We start from the raw sequence: 22409 nt of genomic DNA, 5'->3' as shown, positions 1-22409 counted from the left end.
GTGGAGCTAATACAAAGGTCAGATTGAGAGAGAGATTCACTAAAGCTTCCAAACCACACAGCAATGACATCTTAACCCACTAATAAGGTTAAAACTAGAGGCTGAGCAGAAATATTTCATAATGTCCTCACTCTTATTATCTATCTATCTATATGTTGCATTACAGGTAATACAGGGTGATCATTTTAAATTTCCTGATGCTCATCATCACAGTGACAATGAGCATAGTGTGATGGCATAATGAAACAAATGAAAACACTGTTTACACAGGCCTAACTGCCTGCAGTGAGATCAGCCTTTTATCTGTGTCCACCATGGGAAGAGATGTTTTGGGATTAGAATTGTTGTCTGGGGATTTTGAAGCGGAACATGTGAGTGCAGGATTACTGCGCTGCACTTCCGTACATTTGGCAGCAGCTGGTAAAACCTAAAACATGCAACTGAATATAAACCTGTGAGCATGGGTTGGGCTGGGGCTGAATAAAACCCAACACGGTCACAAAAATTGTTCATGGTGATACTTGAATATGTTACAGATGTTAAAATACAACATGAAAAGACTCAAATTTAGGAGTAACTATATAAAAACCCAATAACAGAAGGAACTAGAGAACGCAATTCCCTGCCAAGGTCCAACAGTCCCCTCATGAAACCACATTTAAAATCACTATCCAGGTTTCTATTTGGATCGTCACCAAATTGCACACACTCATACATATCAGTCCTCTAAGCACGTCTCATTATTTTCATCAGGATCCAAAAATTATTTTGAGGAATGAAAATGTTGCAAAATTTCATGGAAATCAGTTGAGTTATTTTGTGTAATCCTGCTTACAAACAAACCAACAAACAAACAAATGCACGGTTGAAAAAGGTAAAAACACATTAGATAACATTACAGTTAGCAGCAACACAACATTGACATATCATCCATATGGTGAATTTATAAACAAACAGTTGCTATTTCACACAATTATGGCTCAACACTGTTGAATTTGGAGTTGTGTGTCCGGAAACACGATGATTGTTCATCTTTTAACTCCGTTTTTGGTCTCCACCAACATCAGAGACATACCCAGCTCTTTAGCTGCTAAATGCTCAACCAGCTACAGTCTCGTAACTAGGTCTGTCTGCTGCTTGGTACTGATCAGGTAGTGTACAGCTGTGAGTTTTATATCCTTTAGTCTGCTGTTGCTGAAATTGAGCTTAATAATGAGATGAACCTCACCACCCAGCTCAATGAAGCTAAAGGAGCTGCAGATTGGGGTTAAAATTATCTGTAGTTTCACCACTATGAGAGACTCCTGTCATATTGGTTTGAATTTGTTATATAGATTTGCAATGCCACATCCCAAAAACGACTCAAAACTCATCTTTTTAAAACTATGACCTGACTTAATGCAATCTGTCCAAAATCACTTCTGTGCACCTCCTTGACTTCGTCTTTGTCCCTTTAAATATGTAAAGCGTCCCTGAGTGTTAAAAAGTGTAATAAAAAGTTAAGTTATGATTACAACTATTATAATTTTGGATTTTAGCTGCTGAAATCAATTCAAATTGTTTACTTGCTTCTAACCTATTGGTGCACCCCTCAGGACCTGCAGATGACCTCATACATGTATATGAGCATAGAAATATCTGAGAGTGTCTAATCATCAGCCTGTCTGACTTGGCGAGGCTCCTTTTGGTCTACAGGTTAGTCCAGGTTAAGTGATCCTCACTAGTCCTTTATCCTCAGGTGATAGCTTCCTCTGAGCAGTGACTCAGTCCTGTCAGCCCTGACGAAGCATGACACCAGCAGATCATCCCATACCTGGACCAGGACCCCACGCACCAACAGTCATTAACCATGAAGTCGCCAATAAACAATAAAATGTCTTTATGCCAGGGGGGTGAACCTATAATCCAGCATACTGTGTGTGTGTTTGAATACATTTACTTTCTCTGTGCAGAATTGAAAAGTGACACTCTCTATAAAGATCTTCTTTCATCTCAGTGAAGCTCAACATCCAACATGTCAGCAAGAGAGAAGGGAGTAAAAAATAGAAACCCGTCTGCTGCGCTCTGTGCTTCGCTCCCAGGTTAATCGTCATTGGTTGGCTGGGTTTATCCTGGCCATGGTCACTGCCAATCTGCTGTCATCCAGCCTAATCCCGCATTGGCAGGCCAGGTGGCTCTCTGACGGGGGAAAGGAAGACTGCCGAAGTCTTGACCTCTCCTGTCCTTTAGCAGCAGCAGCCATGTCAGCATTTCCAATTCTGCATATATATGCTCCTGACATGATTAGCATAAAAACCACTGGATGTCCAGATTATTTACGGGCTGTGTGACAGGATGTAAATGAGTGACATGTTTGAATGCTGCAGATGATGTACAGGTATAAAATGATGCCTAAGAAAATTAGGGCAAAGCCACAGAATAGGTGAACAGCCAGAGCTGACACAATGTAAACAGAAATTTGACTAAGGGGCGACTGCTGGGCTCAGCCTGCTATGCATTAATGCATAATGTAAACCATAGGTGCTCCATATACATGCGTCACACAGCTCATTCTCTGATTTACTCTGGCAAATTGTATAACTACAAAATAAGCAGGAAAAGAGAGGGGGAAAATATAAGCCTTAGGGGAATTTTTTAATGTGTCAGATGTTTTCCGAGCTGCGAGTTCACTTGATATTAATAAACACTAACCTGATTTGACCAAGCACAGAACAAATGAGCCACTGTTTGTCTAGGCATAGTTACAATATAAGTAGACTTCTGTCTTCTCATGTCTCTCCAGAGATGTCCAAGAACATTTGTGTCTGTTCAAATATGACTGGAGTGCAACATTTGTGCATATGGAGCAATTTTACAAGACTCAAATAAGGTGCAAATTCACAACCCACCCAGCAGAAAGGCTGCAATTGCTTCGGACATGTAACCTGGCAACACTGCTCAGAACTGTAGGACTTGATTTCAGTCACAGTTTCATACAGTTTACTTTAAGAAACCGATTCTGACTGAACAGATTCACATCAGCAGAACACAAAGCACTTCTATAAAAAGCTTGAAGTCATCGGATCCTCCACACTCCACAAAGTATCAATACCTCAACTTCATTCAGCATTTCAGGAGCCTTGTTCAATCCTGCAATTTACATTTCAGAAATATTGCTACAGTCCCCAAAAACCTACAAATTATCCACACACTCATTTCCTCCTGCCTACACAACTACTTCATTATTCACCCGCCTGAATGAAGCAGCAGTTGCTCATTTAAAACAAAGGGGATGATGCTTTTAGCTCCAACACTGGAACAAACATCAGCAGAATCGGTGCTTCAGTTTAAAAAGCACCTGTAGAATAGTGTTCTTAGTTTCTTAAGTTCTTTTATATTTTTAACTTTGTTTTAATCTCCTTCGCTGTTTTGTTTTAAGGCATTGCCGAGTATAATCTGGTTTTCCTCACCTTTTCACTTTGATTTTTCAAGGCACCTTGTGGTGCTATAGAGCATCATTTACCATTATAGGCACTGGTAAAAATGTCGGTACACAATTTTTTACAAATTACAATTTATTCTTTTATCATACAAACATTTACATAAATGTTAAAACCAGTTGATTCTCTTTTAAAACATAATCAATTATTTTGAAATATTAATGCAGGATTTAAAATACAGGATTAACAGCCATTAGTCTGATCTCAAAGTACACTGTAGAATGATTCTGAGAGAGTCGACTGTTTCCCAGTCGCTCGTCTAGTCAAACTTCCTTTGAGAGAGGACGGTGCGATAGAGTGAGGTGCCCTTTGCCTGGTAAAAGGTCAGAAGCATCTTGTTCTTGGTGACCTCTGCATGGACAAAGCCTCCCAGCGTTGAAGCCTGGCCGGTGAAGAACTTCACAGAACCTTTAGGAACGTGCTTCCAGTGACGGACATCAGGATCCAGGAAGTTTCCAGCACCACTCACCACGTAGCCAACACCAGACTCTTCAATGTACTGAAGAGCACAGAGACAGGATTGAGACTGAAGCACATTTTTGAAAGCTCATAACATTTTTTTTTTTTTTGGAATTGTACCAACCTGCAGATTGTGGTCATGTCCACAGAGGTAGGCGGTGGCCTTGTATTTAATGAGCAGAGGATGAAGCCGCTGCAGCAGACACTCTGTGGGCCCGTGTTCCGACACCGACCACACGGGGTAGTGGCCAGCAACCAACAGGAAGTCCGCCTTGGACCGGGCCAGTCTCTCCCGCAGCCAGGTCACCTGTCGGTTGGCGTCCACAGCTCGCAGGGGGCCTCTGGGCTTCTCGTCAAGGAAGTCGTCAGAGTTGCCACACAGCATAATGGTGTCGAGCATGATGATGGTCAGAGTCTTCCCGGTGTTGGGGATGCGGAAGTTCAGCTCGTAGTAATATGAGGGAAACTTCCTGAGACGATGAAGAGCAAAGAAAGTGCAAGTGTCCGTCAGTTTCTTGGTGTCTGGACTTAATTCTACTTTCTCTAGTTGCTTCTCACCATCTGTCTGATTTTTGGCTGTAATCAATCTGGGCTTTGACGTTCCCTGCATGGTCGTGATTCCCAGCGAGCACATACCAGGGCACTCTGAGAGACTTTGCTGTGTACACAGTCTCAAACGTGTCCTGACGGGAAGATGCAAAAGACAAAGCCCAGTCAAATCCCATGCCACTTTACTCAGAACGCCAATTTCCACTCTTGCAGGTTCACTTAACTGACCTTAAACCGAGGAGAATCCACGCTGTCCACACCTTTATAGTAGAAGTTGTCGCCAAGGGACAGAACGAAGTCAGCTCCCATGTGCTCTGCTATTTTGCTCATCTCTCGAGCAGTAGCTTTCTGCACGGCAGTGATGTACGGGGGATAGGGCACGCCACCCCAGTCTCCTATAGCCAGGAACTTGATGGAAGTTCTGTTTTCTTTTTAAGAGGGACACAAGATATAAAAATCTGTAGAGTCCAAGAAGCATACTGAGAAATATTTAAACAATTTAAGCCAGTGAAAAACACTTACTGCCATTTCCCTCCAGGTCCTGGAAGGCAGTGGGATAGCAGTCGGCCACAGAGATGGCAGCGATTAGGATGGATACCAGAGTAAACGCCATCTTTAAAGATACAAATCTACAGAACTTAAAGAGAGACAACCACATTCGTCCATAACTGAAAGTGAACGAGTCCACAAGCAAAGAGCTGAGAAGAGGAACATAAAACAAGTGTGAGCAACCACAACTGCAGCTGCAGCTTACCACACAAGCCTACGCTTCCTGTCACCTTCCTCCTCATGACACCACGCTCTCTGGAGTTTTATGCCTTATGGTGACTTGTGATTGGCTGCAGCCCGGAGCTGACATGTCCCAGCTGCAGCTAATAGACGTTAATCAAAGTGTGTGTTTGTGTGTGTGTGTGTGTGTGTGTGTGTGTGTGAGAGAGAAAGAGAGAAAGAGAGAGAGGCTGAGAGCTTCAGGAATCACAAGGTCATGTTTCTTCAAGCTTATCATTCCACCCTTTTTTTCAAATGAGAATCACAAGTTATAAAAGCCACAGATCAAATGACCTTCACCGGCCTCAGCAGACAAACCACAACCCAAAAGTAAAGCAGAACGTGATGCATCACTCCTCTCTGACTCCTCTCCAAAACAAAAGTGACAGACAAGGAAAACAGCCAGAACGTGTGGTGTGAAGAAGAGATAGTAATGTCAAAGATAAAACACTCACAGCGGATAACTGCCCAGGATGACCTGATGGGACCCTCTCTGTCCTCGCAGCGCTCCTCCTGCCCTCCCTTTTATCAGGTCGCAGGAGGACGAGCCCTGGGACACGCCACAGGGACATGAGCATTGCTCACACCCTGACTCAGTCTTGGGACCAGCGGGTCACTTGGGCCACATGTGATCCGCAGAGATTATTATAGCTGGTGTCCAGACTCCACTTTTTCCACCGCTGTGTTAATCACTTGTTTTCCTCCTTCATTTGTAAAAATGTATTTTGGGATCATTTTGGAAAAGGAAATATAACAAGTATACATCAGCAGACTGATGGGTTGTGGCGAGTGCAAACTGCAGTTTCATAGAAAGCAGTCTTGTCATTTGTTTTGCATCATTAAACTTCCCGGTCCTATTTAATCTGTAAATGAAAACATGATTTACTGCAGTCTTCTCAATTTAACATGCAAATGCACATGACTGTCGGCTTCATGCTGAAATACCACTATACATTTTATTTCTATAGCACTTTAAGATTATAAAGTGCTTTACAAAATAAATAGGGATAAAACAACACACAACAAAAAAGAAAAATAACATAAAAGAAAATATTAAAATTGAAAGCAAAATCATTATTTAAAAATATGTTTCAAGCATTGATTTAAAAACAGGTGAAGTGCTGACGTTGAAGTTAGGAGATTCAGAGCCTGGTGGTCTTAATGGTCAAGGCATGGTTACCCTTAGTTACCAGCCTGATTTAAGAAACTACCAACAAGTGTTGGTTGAAAGAACTTAAATTACAGTTTGGATTATAGAGAGTTTGTTAGTTTGTAAATTAACTGAAAGGACCAGCTTTAAAAGTTATTAAAACATTAAAAAAATTAAAACTATACTTAACTTGCAGCTAATGAAGGGGGGTGAGAATAAGAGAGATACGAACACAACGCTTGGTGTTGGTTAAATGTGAGCAGCAGCGCCCTGCACCAGCCGAGGATAAATTGTGACTTGGTACTTTCTTGGTGCTTTAAATCACTTCCACTCACACAATCGAAGATATATATACACGTATATTTGGCCGAATGAAGCGGTGGTAATATAAGAAAATAAAGATTGGTACTGTGTATATACTACTCACATTAGCCTGATTAAAAAGGCACTTCACAAACGTGACGCTCAGGAGGCGTTCTCGTCAACTGCATGTTAATACAGCAGCATAATTTCCTCTTTGACTCTAGAGGCACTTTCTCAATTCTGAGAAAGTAACCCTGATGACACCACTATATGTCTATCTGTCTGCCTCTATCCATCATATCGGTCTGCCTTTGATGATCAAAAGACAGTTTGACTTTAAAAAGATGAATAAAAGATGTAATTGAGTAGAATAATGGGACATATGATATCAAGCTCTGGAACTTGACTCAAACCCTAGACTTAAATTCTGGATCTCAGTCTGTTGTTTCCATTTTGACCGTTTTTTATTTAAAATCAGTTCCACAACCTTTATGGAAGTTTAATACTAACAATGTGGAGGGCCCCTTTAGAAGGGGTCTAGGATTCATTCAGGTCTGTGGGTTTTAGGGTGATGATGTAGGTGTGCTTACTTTTTGCAAAGACAGTATGACGTCTTCAAATTATGCCCATACATATAAAATTTTATGTATTTCTCTTTTAATGATGATTTATTCTCCACCTGGCATTTACATTATCTCCATTATGTTCCATCTGTGTCCTTGTGCCATTAGTAATTCCTCCTGTGGAGCCTTTGCAGCTACAATGACCTCATTCCCCCACAGCGGCCAACAAGGCTTCATCCAGTCTTTGCTTACAACATAGCTGCACATGTGATATGACCATGCTACACAGTTATACTACACTGGGTGATAAAGTGAAGCATCTGCATACGCCGCAGAAGCCGCTTGCAGTTCCAAAACATTCCCAGTAACACAGATGTGAGGAATATCTGGGGAAGCTCAAGTTGACTCACAACATTTCAAATCCTACTGATGACAGCTCAACTCTGACTTGAGCTGGTATTTACAATATCCTAACTTTGTTCTTGTTTGTGAAATAGCAAGCTGATGGTCAGAAGTTTCGCTCCAAAGTCAGAATCATTTATTTCACTAGTTATTTGAGCATTTTGTGACACAAATAAACAAATCTTCAGTTTAAACTACAAGCAGCTTCAAATGTGCTGTAACAGAACCAGTGCGCTTTATTAAAATAACACAACAACCCAAGAAACAAGACAGAATGATAAACCAGGTATGTTCTTTTAAAACACGCTGACAGGTGTAGCAGTTAAAAGAAAACAGGGACTTGAATAAATCATAAACTTGAGCATCTGTCACCTAAAATTACTTTTACCAGACGCGAGAATAATAAACAGGTACAAAACAAAAACAGCAAAAATACAGTTTGAATGACAACACAAGCAATTTTCCTTTTCCTTTTGAGAAGTGGGATCCCCAGATCATATTCGAGGGGGAACAATCAGAGTCAGAAGATGGCAGAGTGAGGTGAGAAAGGCCGTAACATGACGTCATGACTAGTAATTCACGTTGCTGTATCCAGAGTACGAGCCCTGGTTTTGTCCTCCATAGCCCTGGTACGAGGTGTACCCCCCCTGCTGGTTACCCCAGGACGACTGGTTTCCCCAGCCTGTGGAATTAGATCAATTCCCATGTCAGATTTGTTTTTGTGTTTATACAGGACACATAAATGCAGCCACGGATCATTTTGAAGTGTGAATAGTTGCATCGGAGAAAGATTTGCTCCATCTTGACTCACCGTAATTATTATACACTTGGCCGCCCGTCACTGAGCTGGGGTAAGCGGTGCTGTACATGGAGTAGTTTCCTGCCTGGCCCTCGTTCTGGTTTTGTGTCAGCATCTTCTTCTTCTCGTCTCCATAGCCGTAGCTGTAGGGGCTCTCCTGATCGGCAGGGGGAGGCATCGACTGGTAGCTTTCTCCCTTGGCGGCGCTGGAGTCGGAGCTGGACATGGGTGGGCCGGAGTAGTTGGTGGTGCTGCCGCTGCTCTCGGAGTAAAAGGTGCCGCCGCTGCTCTCGGGGTAAAAGGTGCCGTAGCCGACGTTGCTGCCTGATCCGCCAGGTGCAGTGCTTTTGGCTGCGTTGTTACCGTAAAGTTTATCTAAAAATTAAAAAAAAATCACTGCTATGTAGAATTATTTGTCTCCAACTAAAAACAAATGTCCATTTTAATTTCCCAGGTCCCAAACTGTCATATGTAAATGGTTTGTTGAATCCAAACAATCAAATCCCCCCATCAAACACACAAAACACGTACAAATACTATTTGAGAAATTGATCAAACTTATTGACAGTTTTCTAGAAACTGTCTAATTGATTAATATCAAACTCTTTCAGCTGTATGTGTGACAAACTACAATTAAGTTCCTTCTATTATCCATCAATTAAAAGCTTCCATTTTATTTTTGTGTTACAATTTACTTATTAACTCCGCCCAGATTTTCATCTGTGTTTGTTAGTGAGCAGGATTACGCAAAATCTACGGAACAGGTTACCAGGAATCTTAGTGGAAGGATGGATCAGAGAAGAACCCATTCAATTTGGAGCAGATCTGGATCAGGGGGCGGATTCAGGAATTTTCCTTCACTTTCCTTAATAGTGTGAGATGGAATTCAATTTCCGTTGATGTCGTGGAGAATAATTCACGGCTCTTGATGAAAAATATCAGACATATTTATGAGTGTGTGCAATTTAGAGCAGATACAAATTAAAATCCAGATCTAGTGAATAAAACGTGGTTTCATATAGGGACTGTTGGGCCTTGGTGCAGGTCTGCACTCTAAGAATATGGGTTTATTTTCAATTTCACCATTGTGAAGTAAATGAAGGTTCTCACTTCTTTTAAGACTTAAGATTTTTCCCAGAAATATTTTGTTGCACTTCTTTATAATAAAAACAGTAATATTGTATTTGTAGACTAATTATTCAAATTTTGTATTTCTAAACAGCACAACCCTCTAAGGTGCGTCTCCACAGAGCTAACAGAGATGAGTAGTGTATACTTACAATGGCATGTGCCAGTGTTGCCCTCGTAACTGTAGTTGGCTGTTATGGAAAGAAAAGACTTCAGTGGATTTCCTCAAAGGTGTATGATGTAAATCTAAACAATCTTGTTTTTGTCTTTATACGACTGTCTTGTCTTTACACCTAGCGAGTGTAAAAGTGCTTACTCTTGTTATAGCTGGGTCCTCCGGTGAACTGTTTGCCTCGGCCCCTGCCTCGTCCTCTGTTGGGTCCCCAGCCACGGGATCCAGAGTCTGAAGGAATGCCACGAATTGTTCCAAACCCCGGGATGTGCTATTGATCAGTGACACAGAAAAATATTTAATGTAAAGTGTCCTTTATAATCAACTGAGTCTCACATTCTGATGATCACTGGCCTGAAACATTACCATGTCGGTGTAGGTGACCTTCTTCTTTGGAAGAAATCTGTTGGTGTTCGATTCCCCATCGTTTTCTGGGAACAGCTTCTCCAGAGCAGCGAGGGCAGCATAGGCCTTTGCCTCCTTCTTGTTAGAACCTCGCCCTTTAAACTTCTGCCCGTCCACCTCCACCTGACAGACAAGAAAGAGGGAACACTTCAACGTTTGGTTCCTTTTCAACTTTGCATACATCAGCGTTCATTCTTATTTGATTCTGCGAGATAGAAATGCTAACACACATCAGCTATTGGAGCTGTAATGCAGGGCAGATCCATTTACAGCAGAACCCACATTAAAAAGGTTTCATTTTCGTTTTTCAATACAAACTATCTTTGTAGTCTTGTTTTTGTGTTGTGATGGTGCTGACTCACCTCCATGACAAAGCACTTTTCATGGGAGCCCCCTGTCTCTGCAGACAGCTCGTACTTAAGGCTGCGACGCTTCTCATTTAGCTCCATCACAGGGTTTTTGCCATTTTTGGTCAAGATGGGGCCCTGGCCGCTCTGTTCATAACAAGTGGGCAAACAGAAATACAGATTTGGGTTACATTACTCTAGACTCTGAATTGAGCGTGAATGTGAATGGTGGCTTGTCTCTGTATGTTGGCCCTGCGATGGAGTGGCGACCTGTTCAAGGTGCACCCCGCCTCGCGCCAAATGTCAGCTGGGATTGGCTGCAGCTCCCTTAAAAGGGTAGGCGATATAAATGATGGATGGATTCTAAATTCAACACAACTGAAGGAGGAACACATGTGCGTACATCTTCTGACAAAGTAGAGGTCATCGTTGCATCTTTTACTGGTCCTTCAGCTTCGGCTATGGACTCTGGTTTAGAATCAGATCCCGTTGGCAGGCCGAGTTCCTGCAGGACCTGTGAATGACAAAAGTAAAACATGAACAACTCTTTACATCAATGCCCCGTTGGACTTTATGTCCGTAAACTACAACAGGAATACAGGTCAGAGAAAATGGCTTCTTCACTGTAGCCAGGACTGAGTGATTAACGTGCGTTTGTGAAACGAAGCATGAGTATCTTGCCTTGGTGGCTACGTTAAGCTTGGCAGCTCGTTTGGAAGGCCCGGTGGCCTCGTAGACGACCCCATTCAAGTCCACAGTCATGGTGAAGACGGGCTCGTGGACTGGACCAGTTTGAGATGTGAGCCGGTACTCCAGACCAGGTCTGTACTGGTTCAGACGCATCACAGCATTCATGCTAAAATCTTCTGTGACTACAAAGAAAAGGAATACAGGGTTTGTGAATGAATGAAATGTAAGACCTATGTCAAGTAGGACAGATATGAAGGAATATCAGAATACCAGAATTATTTACACTTGAAGTTGAAGATAAGGTGAAGTAGTAGAGAATAACCTTCAAAATGCCAAATCATCTCACAAACTACAACACTACTACAGAGACAGAAGGTATCAATAATATGTCCCACAGCCATTATCAGTGCCACATTGTTATTGTTTGTATATATTTTTAATATTTAAAGAATATATATATATATACACATACACATATATATATATATACACTACCCACATCAACAGCAGAAAAAACCCACAACGATATACCAAACACAACAAGAGGAAAAACAAAGATCTTGTTTGTAGTTTTATTACAGCATGATGCTCTCTGTATCGTTGAGAAAGAACTACAACACAAACATTACAAACTATGTTGGCCTCCAAAACAAAAAATATATTTTACAGGCAGTGGTGAGGTCTCTCGATACAAGCGGTCCCACAACGGAGCAGCCGGAGGATGGAGAGGGAGGAGAGCGCAGCGGCGGAGACGAACGCACTGGAGACAAGCGCAACTTGCGAAAAAGAAAACCCCCAGTGAAAAAGAGGCAAATAGGAAGACATGATGAATGTCAGTGTTCATTTTTCTTTAGGCTTGAGGTAGATTTTCTTCAGTTTTGTTTGGCTGCAGCCATCTGTCCATAACGCTGTGCTAATAAGCACCTACCTCTCAAGCGTATTAAATATAGACGCAGTCACAAGCCCTGCAATTATTTTCAGGCTGTGTAAATCACAATGTGTTTGCTAAATTAAAGTATTCTCGTCTACCCTTCTCTGCCCGATATTGCAGATTCATTAAGGCAAACGTACTAAATGGACAGCGCGGGTTATTCTGCATGCAATCCTCAGTGCGCAACGTTCAGCTTGCATGTTTTTTCGCGGGTGAAATAAAGTTTGCACACGTTTTTACACTCGCAAACCTTTAGTAGATCAGGCCCTAAGATTCTGTCAGCAGATTCAAAAATGTTCCCGATTCCATATTTGCATTGTTTACACCGATGCTGTGTTCACACCAAACGTGATGGGAATTTTTGTGCAATTTGACTGCACACAGTCAATGCAAAGATGCGTATAGACGTAAACTTCGTGTCACACATGCCGGACAATGTGAACGAGTCAAATTATTTGAAGAGTGAGCGAAAGATTTGCGTGATGTGATGTCGCAAAAGCCAATCAGCGTTGAGAAGGAAACTTACCAGTTAGCAGGTCATCAAACTGGCCGCTGGTCAGGTAGTGCTGGAAATGGCAGTCATCCAGACGCAGCTCCTGAAGAGGACGGAGAAATTCCCAAAGGTGTGGGCACCTTGAGATGGGCTAGTGGACCCACACACACTGGCTTCTCTGGCGTTTCCACAACATGTACAACACAGCAACTGTAGTTACTTCAGCCTAAAGTCCTCCTCTCCTCTTTTCCAAAGAGAACAGGCGAATGTTCGCGGGTTGTGGTTACTTGCGTTGCTCGAGTAAACACAAATGATCCTGCGGCCAAACTCACGCAGGTTACGCAACGCGGAAATTTGCTTCGTGTTTGGTGTGAACACAGCATATTGTGTACTCATGCACTATGGGAGTGAGGTGATTTGGTTAATCATAGAGTCCCGTTTTCAAATAACAGTCACGTATCCATGTGTGCTTTGAAACAATCTATGCTCATAATAATAATGAGAATTCATCACGGAGTTGAAGATTAAGACATTAATTAGGGTAATTTTCTCCAGTTCAGGAAACATTTAACATCTGCCAGGCCATGTCTCCACAATCAAAAGTGAAGCATTTGACATTCAAATTGCTCAGCCAATACAAAGATCTGTGATATTCATTACTGACATGATTTCCTCTGGAAGCGCTTCTGGAACTTGAGAAACTTCCTCTGTTTGCTGTTGAGTTGGGGCTCCTCCTCGTCTTTTTCCATCTCGGTGTAAGGTCTCTTCGCTGGCAGGGTGAAGTATCCAGCAGGAGCTATCTGGGCTGCAAAGAACAACAGAGACAAGCATTTTTTATTAAAGCATTACATGACTCATGAACTGTATGGAAAGGAGAAAGAGTCCAGACCGTTATTTACCTGTGTCCTCTCTGTTGCTGGCTCCCAGGGATTTCCGTGGCTTTACAGGTTTGTATTCCCTCCCCAACACCTTATGCATCTGTGCAAACGCACATAGCCTCAAAGCAAGCTGAGAAAAATATAGAAGTTAGATACTTTTTCGACAGGGTTCATGAATATGAGTGTGGTTGTGTTGGCCTGTATTTGCCTCGTCTTACTTGAGCACTCTGCGTGATGTCTTCACGCTGCTGCGGGGTCAGGTTTTCAGTGGCGTCGACTTCTTCCTTCTCACATGGATCTTTAATTCCAGGGCCATCTTTGCACATTGACAGATACATTTGTTCACTGATATTGAGGCCAAGGCATGAATGTTTGTTCTGGTTTGACTAACTCACCATATAAGAGAATTCCAGAGGCCACACACTCCAAAACCCGGCGGAAGGACTCGCCTGCTCCCATTGGTCTCTCAGACGTACAGATAGCCTTCTCGACCAGCAGTTCAAGAGGCTGTGTGGGGGAAACAAAAAAAGTATAAAATGCTGCAAATAAGAAAAAGTCAAGGATTTGATCACAGATATAGAAAGACCTCATCTGAGCTGCTGTTATAACTTAAGCTGTTTTCAATTCCGGAGAATGTCCACACAATGGAGTCCAGACTTTCTCCAGAGTTTGCCTTTCACACATGAATAATGCAGCAGGAGTTTCTTGGCTCGGAAATCTCCGGAGCATTCAGGTGAGGAGTGGTGCAGCATGTAGAGGCAGGACACAACGTATTAATTCCCCAGCAGATTTTACCCGTTTTTTACTTACAGCACATCAACACTGGCGAGTGGCGACAGTTCTTACCACTCTCGACATCTTTGGTTTCTTCTACATGTATGGCACCACTTTTTCATCCTGAGATATTTGTTGTCTTTTTCGCATCGGTCACGTGTTAGAAAGGTAATCAACACGCCACTTTGCTTTAGGAGAAGAGAGAAACTCCGGAGAAAGTCTGCAGGCTCTCACTCAGACATTTGCATTCTCACATGCAGCCCCTGCAGAGGTTGTCAGGAGATTATACAGACTTCAGTGCATGTCTAAAAGCGGCTATAATTTGCAACAACAGTTTCCTTACCCATCCTGAGAGTGGCGTCCAGGTCGGAACACGGTTACACAAGTCCCTCATGATCCGGATCACAACCACGGCAGAGTTCAGGTGGCTGACTTTGGCCTGGAGACACAAACAAAACCCAGTTCAGTCAGAGGAGCTGCCGCCTCCAATGGGACCTCACTCCTGTTTTTCTGGGTTCTCATGAAAAGAGCCGGAAAGCAAGGCAGCAAAGAAAGATCAGAACTGAGCCATCTCCAGATCAACAACTGTTGAAACCAAGAATTCTTTTTATTTTATATATTAGAAATGTATATCTACACGCACTTTTTAGCACAGGAGTACAAATTTAGAGAGTTCAGTCTGGCAGACGTCATTTTAATAAATCAAATTACATGCTGTGTCGATACCAATGATTTATTTAGTTTTGTCATTGGTATGGAACAGCAGATCATTCTCCCACTCTTCTCAAGTTCTTTCACATTTTGATATTTTAGGATCATTGAACAACATCTTGAAATGAAAACAGTTTAAGAAAGTGTTCTTGTCTCTAAAATGGAGAGAAAATAAAAGAAAATGTTTTAAAAGGAATAGATTCAACCTTATGTACAAATAAGGACGGGAATGCAAACCTGGAACCACTTGGCGTGGCGGAGAGACGCCAAGGCAGTTAGGCATTTCTGCCTGTCCAGAACGTCCGGCGGATCGATGACTGTTCGCATTTCTATTGACGAGGTGGGGTAAGAAGAAAAGGTACAGTTTGACCAAGGGGGTTGGCTCTGTCTTGCAGCTAAGGGAGTAGCAGCGCTCCACAAACCACCAGCAGCGGGGAGAGGGGGGTCAGAAATAGCTAGTGTGTTAAATGGTTGGTCCCAACAACCCTGACAGTCAAAGAGACCAGCTACCTTATCACCAGTGTTTGAAGGTGGAAGCAAAAAGACTGCCATAAAGTTAAGTAGTGTTTACTGTGTGTCAGTCTATGCGTTGGGTGTACAAACTGCATTAACCCCCCCCCTTCCCTCAGCCCCTTGGCTTGGGTTTGCTGCTTCCTTCCCCTCCTGAGACAGTTTGTCCAGTTGGTCAAAGGTCCAGCGTTCCTAAAAAAACTTGACAAACTAAAAAGGTAATCAGTTGTAAATCACAAGCATTTAGAGAATCTAAACGTCTGCCCCGTGCTGCAGCAAAACTGATGGAGCCCCTGTTCTAAAAGATGCTTTCTGAAGGTCTGGAAACACAGAGAGCCATACCAGCTGTGTGCAGCAGCTCATTCTACACACTAAAAATACAATTCAGCTAATCTGTCTGAAAACTGCATGTCATGTCTATACAGAGCCATTGTGAACTGTTGAAAACTGTCAAACAATGGTCAGCAGCAAATTAGCAGCAGAGCTGCATCATAATAACAATAATAATTTAAAATGATCATACTTGAGCATTTAATTCAATGTTGTATTTTAATTAAATAACATTTTAATGTGGTTAGCACTGCCAGGTCTGATTACAACTGGCATTCACAGTGTTCTTCTCTGGTATTTGATAGATCGTTGATGAAGACTTCGTCATTTACTGGCCCGGCATGCTTGTTTGACAACTTAGTAGTCGTTGCGGTGTTCTCTTCTGGACAAAAATATTTTAATTGAAGGCTGTGAGGAAGGGAATGGATTTATTATTGATGCTAAAATACTAAACACCATCATTGAGTGATCTTAAATGTGCAGCCCTGGTGTGAAGTGTCGTAACTGGACTAAAACTGCACTGAGACTGGTATGGTTCTGTTCTGTTCTGTATGTGGGGCTTCAGCAAACTCCCAATGACCAATAAACGAACTCACTGTAACTTTAGAATCTAGTGTAAATACTTTCCAGGTTGATTAACATGGAAGCTCAACAAACACTCCAATAACTGTCAAATTCCAACATAAACAGACAATCAGTCAGTCCTACCTCCTTTTTCCTGCGTGGTTGAATTTAAAGCCTCCCCTGAGAAACTGAAGGAAACTCCTAGCTGCAGATCAGTTTTGCTGCAGCTGGTGCCAAACATACATGTTCAGCATCAAATACATGCAATACGCGCTTGAACTTGTTATTCTTGAAAAAGCTTTCACTTTAAACATGAAAACAATTCTACAAGAATACACAAAGTGTTTTTTTTATGACTGAGGCAATGTTCTAAACAACATCAGCGACTTCAGAGGAAATGTAGGAGCTCAGAAACGATGAAAGGACTCTAGAGCGAGTGAAGAGCCAACACTGGTCGGTTGTTCACTGGCCTTGGTCTGAGACAGTCACTGTACAAGCTCCACTGAGGTTTGACACGCTGAAGGATTGAACCGTCAGAGCAGAGTTACAGATCAGTGGAGAAGTAGTGTCTGTATACTGAGAACACACAGATCAGCCCTGTGATGGTTGATGTCTAGTCTGAGGCTTGAACAACATATCTACCTTCTTCTTCTTCTACTGCTGCTGTTTCCGTCTTTTCTTCTGCTGCTGCTTCTGTCGTTTCTGCGTCTGCCACTTCTGGTTCTTCTGTCTTTTCTCCTTCTACTGCATCTTCTCCTCCTTCAGCCGCTTCTGCTTCTTCTTCTTCTGTCTTCTCTCCTTCTACTGAGTCTTCTCCTCCTTCTGCCGCTTCTGATTCTTCCTCTGCCTTCTCTCCTTCTACTGCTTCTTCTTCTTCTGCAGTTTTACATTCTTCCTCCATCCTGACAAGAGGTGATGTCAGGTGGATGGTAAGAGTCAGGGCTAACTCCGTTGTGCTCGTCACAACAATGGCCGCATCCCCCGGACACTGGCTTACTGTGTATGCCCCCGCTGAAATAGCCTATTGAAAAGAGGAAAAATAAATTAGAATTGCAAACACACTTTTTTGTTTAAAAAACAACCCAAATCTGCAATATCTGGTTTTTAATGGAGAGGGACATAACACAGCTGTAGTTACTGATTCCTACCTCTAACTGTGCCGTCAGTTTTTCAGCCACTTCTATAAGCAGGGTGATTGTTGGCTTGTTGGAACAAAGCAGCACCAGCTCCAAGTCTTTGTCTCCCTTCAACAGGAGTCCTTTGGCCACCAATCCAACCCTCATAACACCACGCAGGACACGGTCTTCTGAATCAGTACTTGGATGGTGAGAAGGAAAAAAGATTGAAAATATGATTTAATTATAAACATGAATAGGGAAAAATGCAGATTTAAAAGACTGAATTGAATTTGGATTCACTTTTTAGTCACTGGGACAGCTGCCACAGCTCATTTGGACACGTTGCTTACCTCTCTGTCTCTGTCTCCGTATCGTCTTTGTTTTCCTTTGAAGTGTCCATCTGGTCAGAGACAGTCTTCAGAGCACTCTCCACACGGGAGACAATTTCCTGCACAGCTTCCAGCTCCTCAGGTGTGGGATACACATCAGAATGTTTGGCCATTACGTGGCGATCATATGGTCCCTTGCTCACCTGGGAGGGTGCAGCCTCCTTCATTGGAAAAAAAACAACATTAGTCATAATATTGGTTTTAAAGTTTAGTTTTCAAACTAAAATTTTATTTTCCTTGAAATAACGTCTTCCTTGCCACTCCATAAAGGCAGTCGTTGCTCCACTGGCTAGTTCTGTTTTTAGAGCAGCAAAGAGGAAGTGAATGCTGGTGTGTTAGCGTTAGCCAGAGCGAGCTAAAGTAATTTGGAAATATTTCATCCTGGAAAGTCCCACAAGTATATTGGCCATGTGTGCTGTTTGCAAGACTTTGGTTTCGAGGGGTGGCTGGTATATTCCTAGATTTATTTTTTCAGTCAAATCCATACAGGGTTAATAGCACACAGCTATTAAAATAAGTCCAGGTACTTCTGTCTCTATGTGTATGTAAGTGGCATTTTGTATTTATATAAGACCTGCCCTACTCCGCCTGCGTGTATGTATAGAACTACACCGTGTACAAGTACTTTTCAAGCATCATCATAAACTTCAAACATAGCAATAATTCAAAATGACTGCTCGTTTTTGCAGTGCCTGTTCAACCTGTCCCGGTCTTTGCACGGCCCAGACCTGAAATCATCAGCTGGGGTAACCGCTTCACCATGAGTCTCCCCTGTCCTCAGTGGGATATTTAATACTGACCTAATATCTTCAGCAGATATGGCCTCATCTGACTCTGAGATGAGCCAGATGCTACAAGATAGAGAAGGCGCACAAGACCTCCCACAAACAACGGCTTGTCCAATTTCCGTGACTCAGATATGATAAAAAAAAGGTGAAAAAAGATAACGTTTAAAATGTATTACACAGGAGCCAAAAGACACAGAGAAAATGTTGGCATGCACATTTATTATGTGCTGGTTAAACTAAATAAAAAAATTAAAAAGTGATCCAGTGCAACCAACGTAAACATTTAGTCCTGGTTACGAAAAAGCATGATTTAAAAAACTTGGAAAAAGAAGTTGCATGCGCAGGATACAGCTTTTGTGCAGGTGGAAGAGCAATCTTTTTAAGGCACAAAAGGAAATAGAATGGTGACGGAAAACATTAGATGTTGAGTCTTAGGCCCAATCCCATTTCACCCCTTCTCCCGGCCCCTACCCCTTGTTTTTCGAGGGTTATCTTGCCCCTTGAAACAGAGTTACAAGGGGTAGTGGTTGAAATCTTCCCCTACGAATTGGGACAGCGCTTCAAGAAGCCGTTATGTCATCAGTAGTTGTCGCAGGAACCAGACACCAATCATAGTCATCAATAGTCGATGTAAATAGACGCAATAAAATGTTTTGCCGGGGATGTCATTGTAATAACATTGTCGAGATCTTAAATAAACCAATGCTATTGCTTGCATTTACTAAAGTGACAAACCTATAATATCCAAATAACAGCTATGCTAGAGCAGGTGAATCAAATTAGCATGTAAGTGCTCTGGACATATTTTCCTGCTTTCCCTCCATACTATGGCAATAATGGTAGAGCACAATGACATTTGCCATTCATACAATGGAAAATGAAAAGCTCCGATGCTCGGCATTATTTCACATATAAATCAAAAGCTCACTGATTGAGGCTGCTAGCAGTGGTGTGTAAGCAACCCTGCCTGGATGCTTTGTTATTAGAGGAGCAGTTAAATTCAATAAGCTTGCTGCTATACGCTGGTTAAATCAAGTGCATCGTGTATCTTCAAAAGAGCGCCATGAAATTATGTCAAAATACGGGATTATCGTGCATAAATCAGCAATAACGATGTTACGTTAGCATGCTAGCTACCGAGACCCTGGTAGGTGTAACGGTAGCATTTTCTTAAATGTTTGTTTAGAAAATAATTACCATAATACGTTGAAACGATATTAAACTAAGATATAACAATCATTATGGTAAATTTTTAATTCTTATTAATGGGGAATATACTACATTTGTTCCTGTGATTCGCAAGGCATCCTGGGAAAATTGTCTGCATAGCCCCAACACTTGCCCCTACCCATCCATCCCAACATGAATTGGGACACCCTACCCCTACGCGCTTTGGGGTAGGGAGAAGGGTTGAAATGGGATTGAGAGTGAAAGGAAAAAGTGGGTTAGATAAGTCAAAAAAAAAACTGAGCCCCTGGATAATCAAATCTTAATCGATTTAGCAGGTGAGAGAAGAACCTCATAATGCCGCTGATCCTCAATCTCCTCGACAGCAGCGATGTAGTCATGATACTGTCTGAGCTCCTCCTCGTAGCACAGGCAGTCATACCAGTAACGCAGCTCCTCATATCTGGAAGAATGAGAATTAGTATAAGTAAGATGTATGAAATGAGGACAACACTGAAGACAAGCTTAAAGGGATAGTTTATATTTCAAATTCGACTCGAAAAGGCATAATTTACACTGTGTTTTCGCCTAAATGTCCGCTACAGGAAGTAGCGCTGATACTGCGCACGCATTTGGTGGCAAATGCTAAGTAACATGTCAGAACAGTTATTAAAAATCCTGTGTAGCTTTATCTGATTTATAAAATAATCATATATTTAATTCAGCAGGCTGTAACAGTGTGTGATTTCATTTTGAAAAGGAAAATGCAGCATTAACAGATCAGCTCACTCACTGGCAAACTGCCCTTTAACTGAAATGAAACTGAAATGAAACTGAAACTGAGACCTGCTGCACACTTTGTGCTCAGTATATTACAAAGAAGGGATGAATTGCACAATAACACCACTTTGATCCTTATCTCTATATTGCACATAGAAAACAACCTTGTATACACGACATTACTTCTACTTTATTGTGTATATTTCTATTCTTCCTATATTTTCCCTTGTGTTGCTTCTTTATTGTGCTGCTGTCACTTGAGAATGTCTCATCTTATGTCTGCTGTAACCCCTGCAAATCACTAGATGTCGCTGTGTTTTCTTTCATTTCAGGTTCGTCTATGTGTGTGTATATACACTTTTTCTGTCAGTGTCATTTACTAAGATATATAGAAATGCCTGTGTGGTTGTATGGTGTTTGGGTGTGCCTGTTTATATACCTATCAAAATCATGCGGGAGGAGCCGGTGTCCCTCCTGGATCAGTCCGTCCCAGTACAGAAGCTCCTCATACGCCTGGTGCTCATCCCAATGTGGCGATCCAATGGCCGCCATGCTGTCACGACTGTGGGTCCGAGGCTAGCGCCTGTTTCAGCAGCAAAAGCATCTGTCAGAGCAGTGAGCGACGGACAGGAAACCGACACATGATTGAAACAGCAGATAAAACGTCCCCAGTGGCCTCCCGCTCTCTGTAGGGGGGGGGGGGGGGGGGGGGACCCAGCTGCAGGGAACAGCGACAGCTCGCTAGCTAATGTTTACAGAGCAGAGCATCCACTGGGGTTAGAGAGCGAGCTGCTGTTAGCACAATGCTAACACACAACACTGCTCCTTTGAGTGCAGCTTGGTTTGTGCAGTGAGGACTTACCTGTGAAGAAGAGCCAGTTAAAGGTGGAAACCTTCCTGATTTACTGTAGCCACCTTTTCTTCTTCTTCTTCTTCTACTGCTACAACGACTTACTCTGCTTCTTCTTCGCCGTCTCTTTCGTCCTACGGATAACATCCACCTTATTGGTGCATTACCGCCACCTTCTGCTCCGGAGGTTAAACTAGGGATTCACAATTTGTTCTCAGCCGAGGACCCCAGATACATAGTCAATATCCCGGGGACCCCCTCATGTCCCTTGGAACCTTTTCTTACACTTATATTTAATTATGTGAAAGAACCCGAGAAAAGTGTTGGATTACAAGTTAAAAAAGGTATCCACCATGTCAACACAGTATAATCATATATCAAGATAATTTTTAATGAATGAATCTGGAAACGTTTTGCAGACCCCCTGGCAGTGTGCAAAGGACCCCAGGGGTCAGAGGACCCCCTATTGGAGAACCAAACCTCCATGCTTCACACATTTAGTTTCTTATCAAGGGCCATTTTCTTTTTTTAAGGGCCATACTTTTTTTGTGTCTGTCATCACGTTTTGTTTGTTGTTTTAAATTATGCAGTTTTTGCAGTTTGTGATTGTTTTTTTTGTCTGTTAAAAGTTTAATAAAAATATTTTTTGTAATAAAGTTACAGCTGAAAAAGAAAAGCGTGAATCAGTCTCTTTTCCAATTACTGTACACATCAGCAACGCATCCATCCAAAATGTACTGTGTGGGACTTTTAAATGTATTTCTCCAGCCAAATGATGCCATATTTTACAATGATTATTTATTGGTGATGTATCAGGTGTGAGGTGTAGGAAGTGGGAGCAGTTACTTTTTAGGTGAAATTCAAAAGCCCACCTGAGACCTCCATGTACTCTGGTGGAACAGGAGGCTATAG

At 42.2% G+C, this 22409-nt stretch overlaps 2 protein-coding genes and 1 long non-coding RNA gene across 8 annotated transcripts; 1 reads left to right on the top strand and 2 right to left on the bottom strand.

Annotated features, from left to right (window-relative positions):
* Nucleotides 1–5: 5 nt before the first annotated feature.
* LOC117771324 lies at nt 6–19843 on the top strand. The gene is made up of 3 exons (XR_004615569.1): nt 6–17; nt 4434–4438; nt 19760–19843. It is a non-coding gene; the product is annotated as an uncharacterized LOC117771324 (long non-coding RNA).
* acp5a (acid phosphatase 5a, tartrate resistant) lies at nt 3537–5309 on the bottom strand. 3 transcript variants are annotated; one of them, XM_034601527.1, is made up of 6 exons: nt 5242–5309; nt 5010–5100; nt 4716–4915; nt 4497–4621; nt 4063–4408; nt 3537–3978 (listed from the first exon to the last, which is right to left on the bottom strand). In XM_034601527.1, the coding sequence occupies exons 2-6, from the start codon at nt 5098–5100 to the stop codon at nt 3739–3741; spliced, it is 1002 nt and encodes a 333-aa protein (XP_034457418.1). In that variant the 5' UTR covers nt 5242–5309; the 3' UTR covers nt 3537–3738. The 3 variants fall into 3 exon arrangements, with proteins under 3 accessions (XP_034457418.1, XP_034457428.1, XP_034457437.1); XM_034601537.1 differs by having other exon boundaries at nt 5010–5116; nt 5242–5271; XM_034601546.1 differs by lacking the exon at nt 5242–5309 and having other exon boundaries at nt 5010–5119.
* Nucleotides 7787–21637, bottom strand: LOC117771277 (interleukin enhancer-binding factor 3-like). 4 transcript variants are annotated; one of them, XM_034601452.1, is made up of 20 exons: nt 21510–21637; nt 21087–21230; nt 20219–20330; nt 17874–18073; nt 17554–17722; nt 17048–17426; nt 15239–15330; nt 14634–14729; nt 13912–14023; nt 13735–13832; nt 13538–13646; nt 13303–13443; nt 11206–11396; nt 10928–11038; nt 10540–10671; nt 10139–10300; nt 9917–10043; nt 9759–9791; nt 8485–8847; nt 7787–8355 (listed from the first exon to the last, which is right to left on the bottom strand). In XM_034601452.1, the coding sequence occupies exons 2-20, from the start codon at nt 21197–21199 to the stop codon at nt 8243–8245; spliced, it is 2853 nt and encodes a 950-aa protein (XP_034457343.1). In that variant the 5' UTR covers nt 21200–21230; nt 21510–21637; the 3' UTR covers nt 7787–8242. The 4 variants fall into 4 exon arrangements, with proteins under 4 accessions (XP_034457343.1, XP_034457360.1, XP_034457352.1 ...); XM_034601469.1 differs by having other exon boundaries at nt 13735–13814; XM_034601461.1 differs by having other exon boundaries at nt 21087–21251; nt 21510–21621.
* Nucleotides 21638–22409: the final 772 nt, after the last annotated feature.

Source organism: Hippoglossus hippoglossus, chromosome 1 (genome assembly GCF_009819705.1).
Source record: "Hippoglossus hippoglossus isolate fHipHip1 chromosome 1, fHipHip1.pri, whole genome shotgun sequence".
NCBI classification, from domain to species: Eukaryota; Metazoa; Chordata; class Actinopteri; order Pleuronectiformes; family Pleuronectidae; genus Hippoglossus; species Hippoglossus hippoglossus.
The sequence above is the reverse complement of the archived record's forward strand: the minus strand, read 5'-3'. Positions and strand labels throughout refer to the sequence as shown.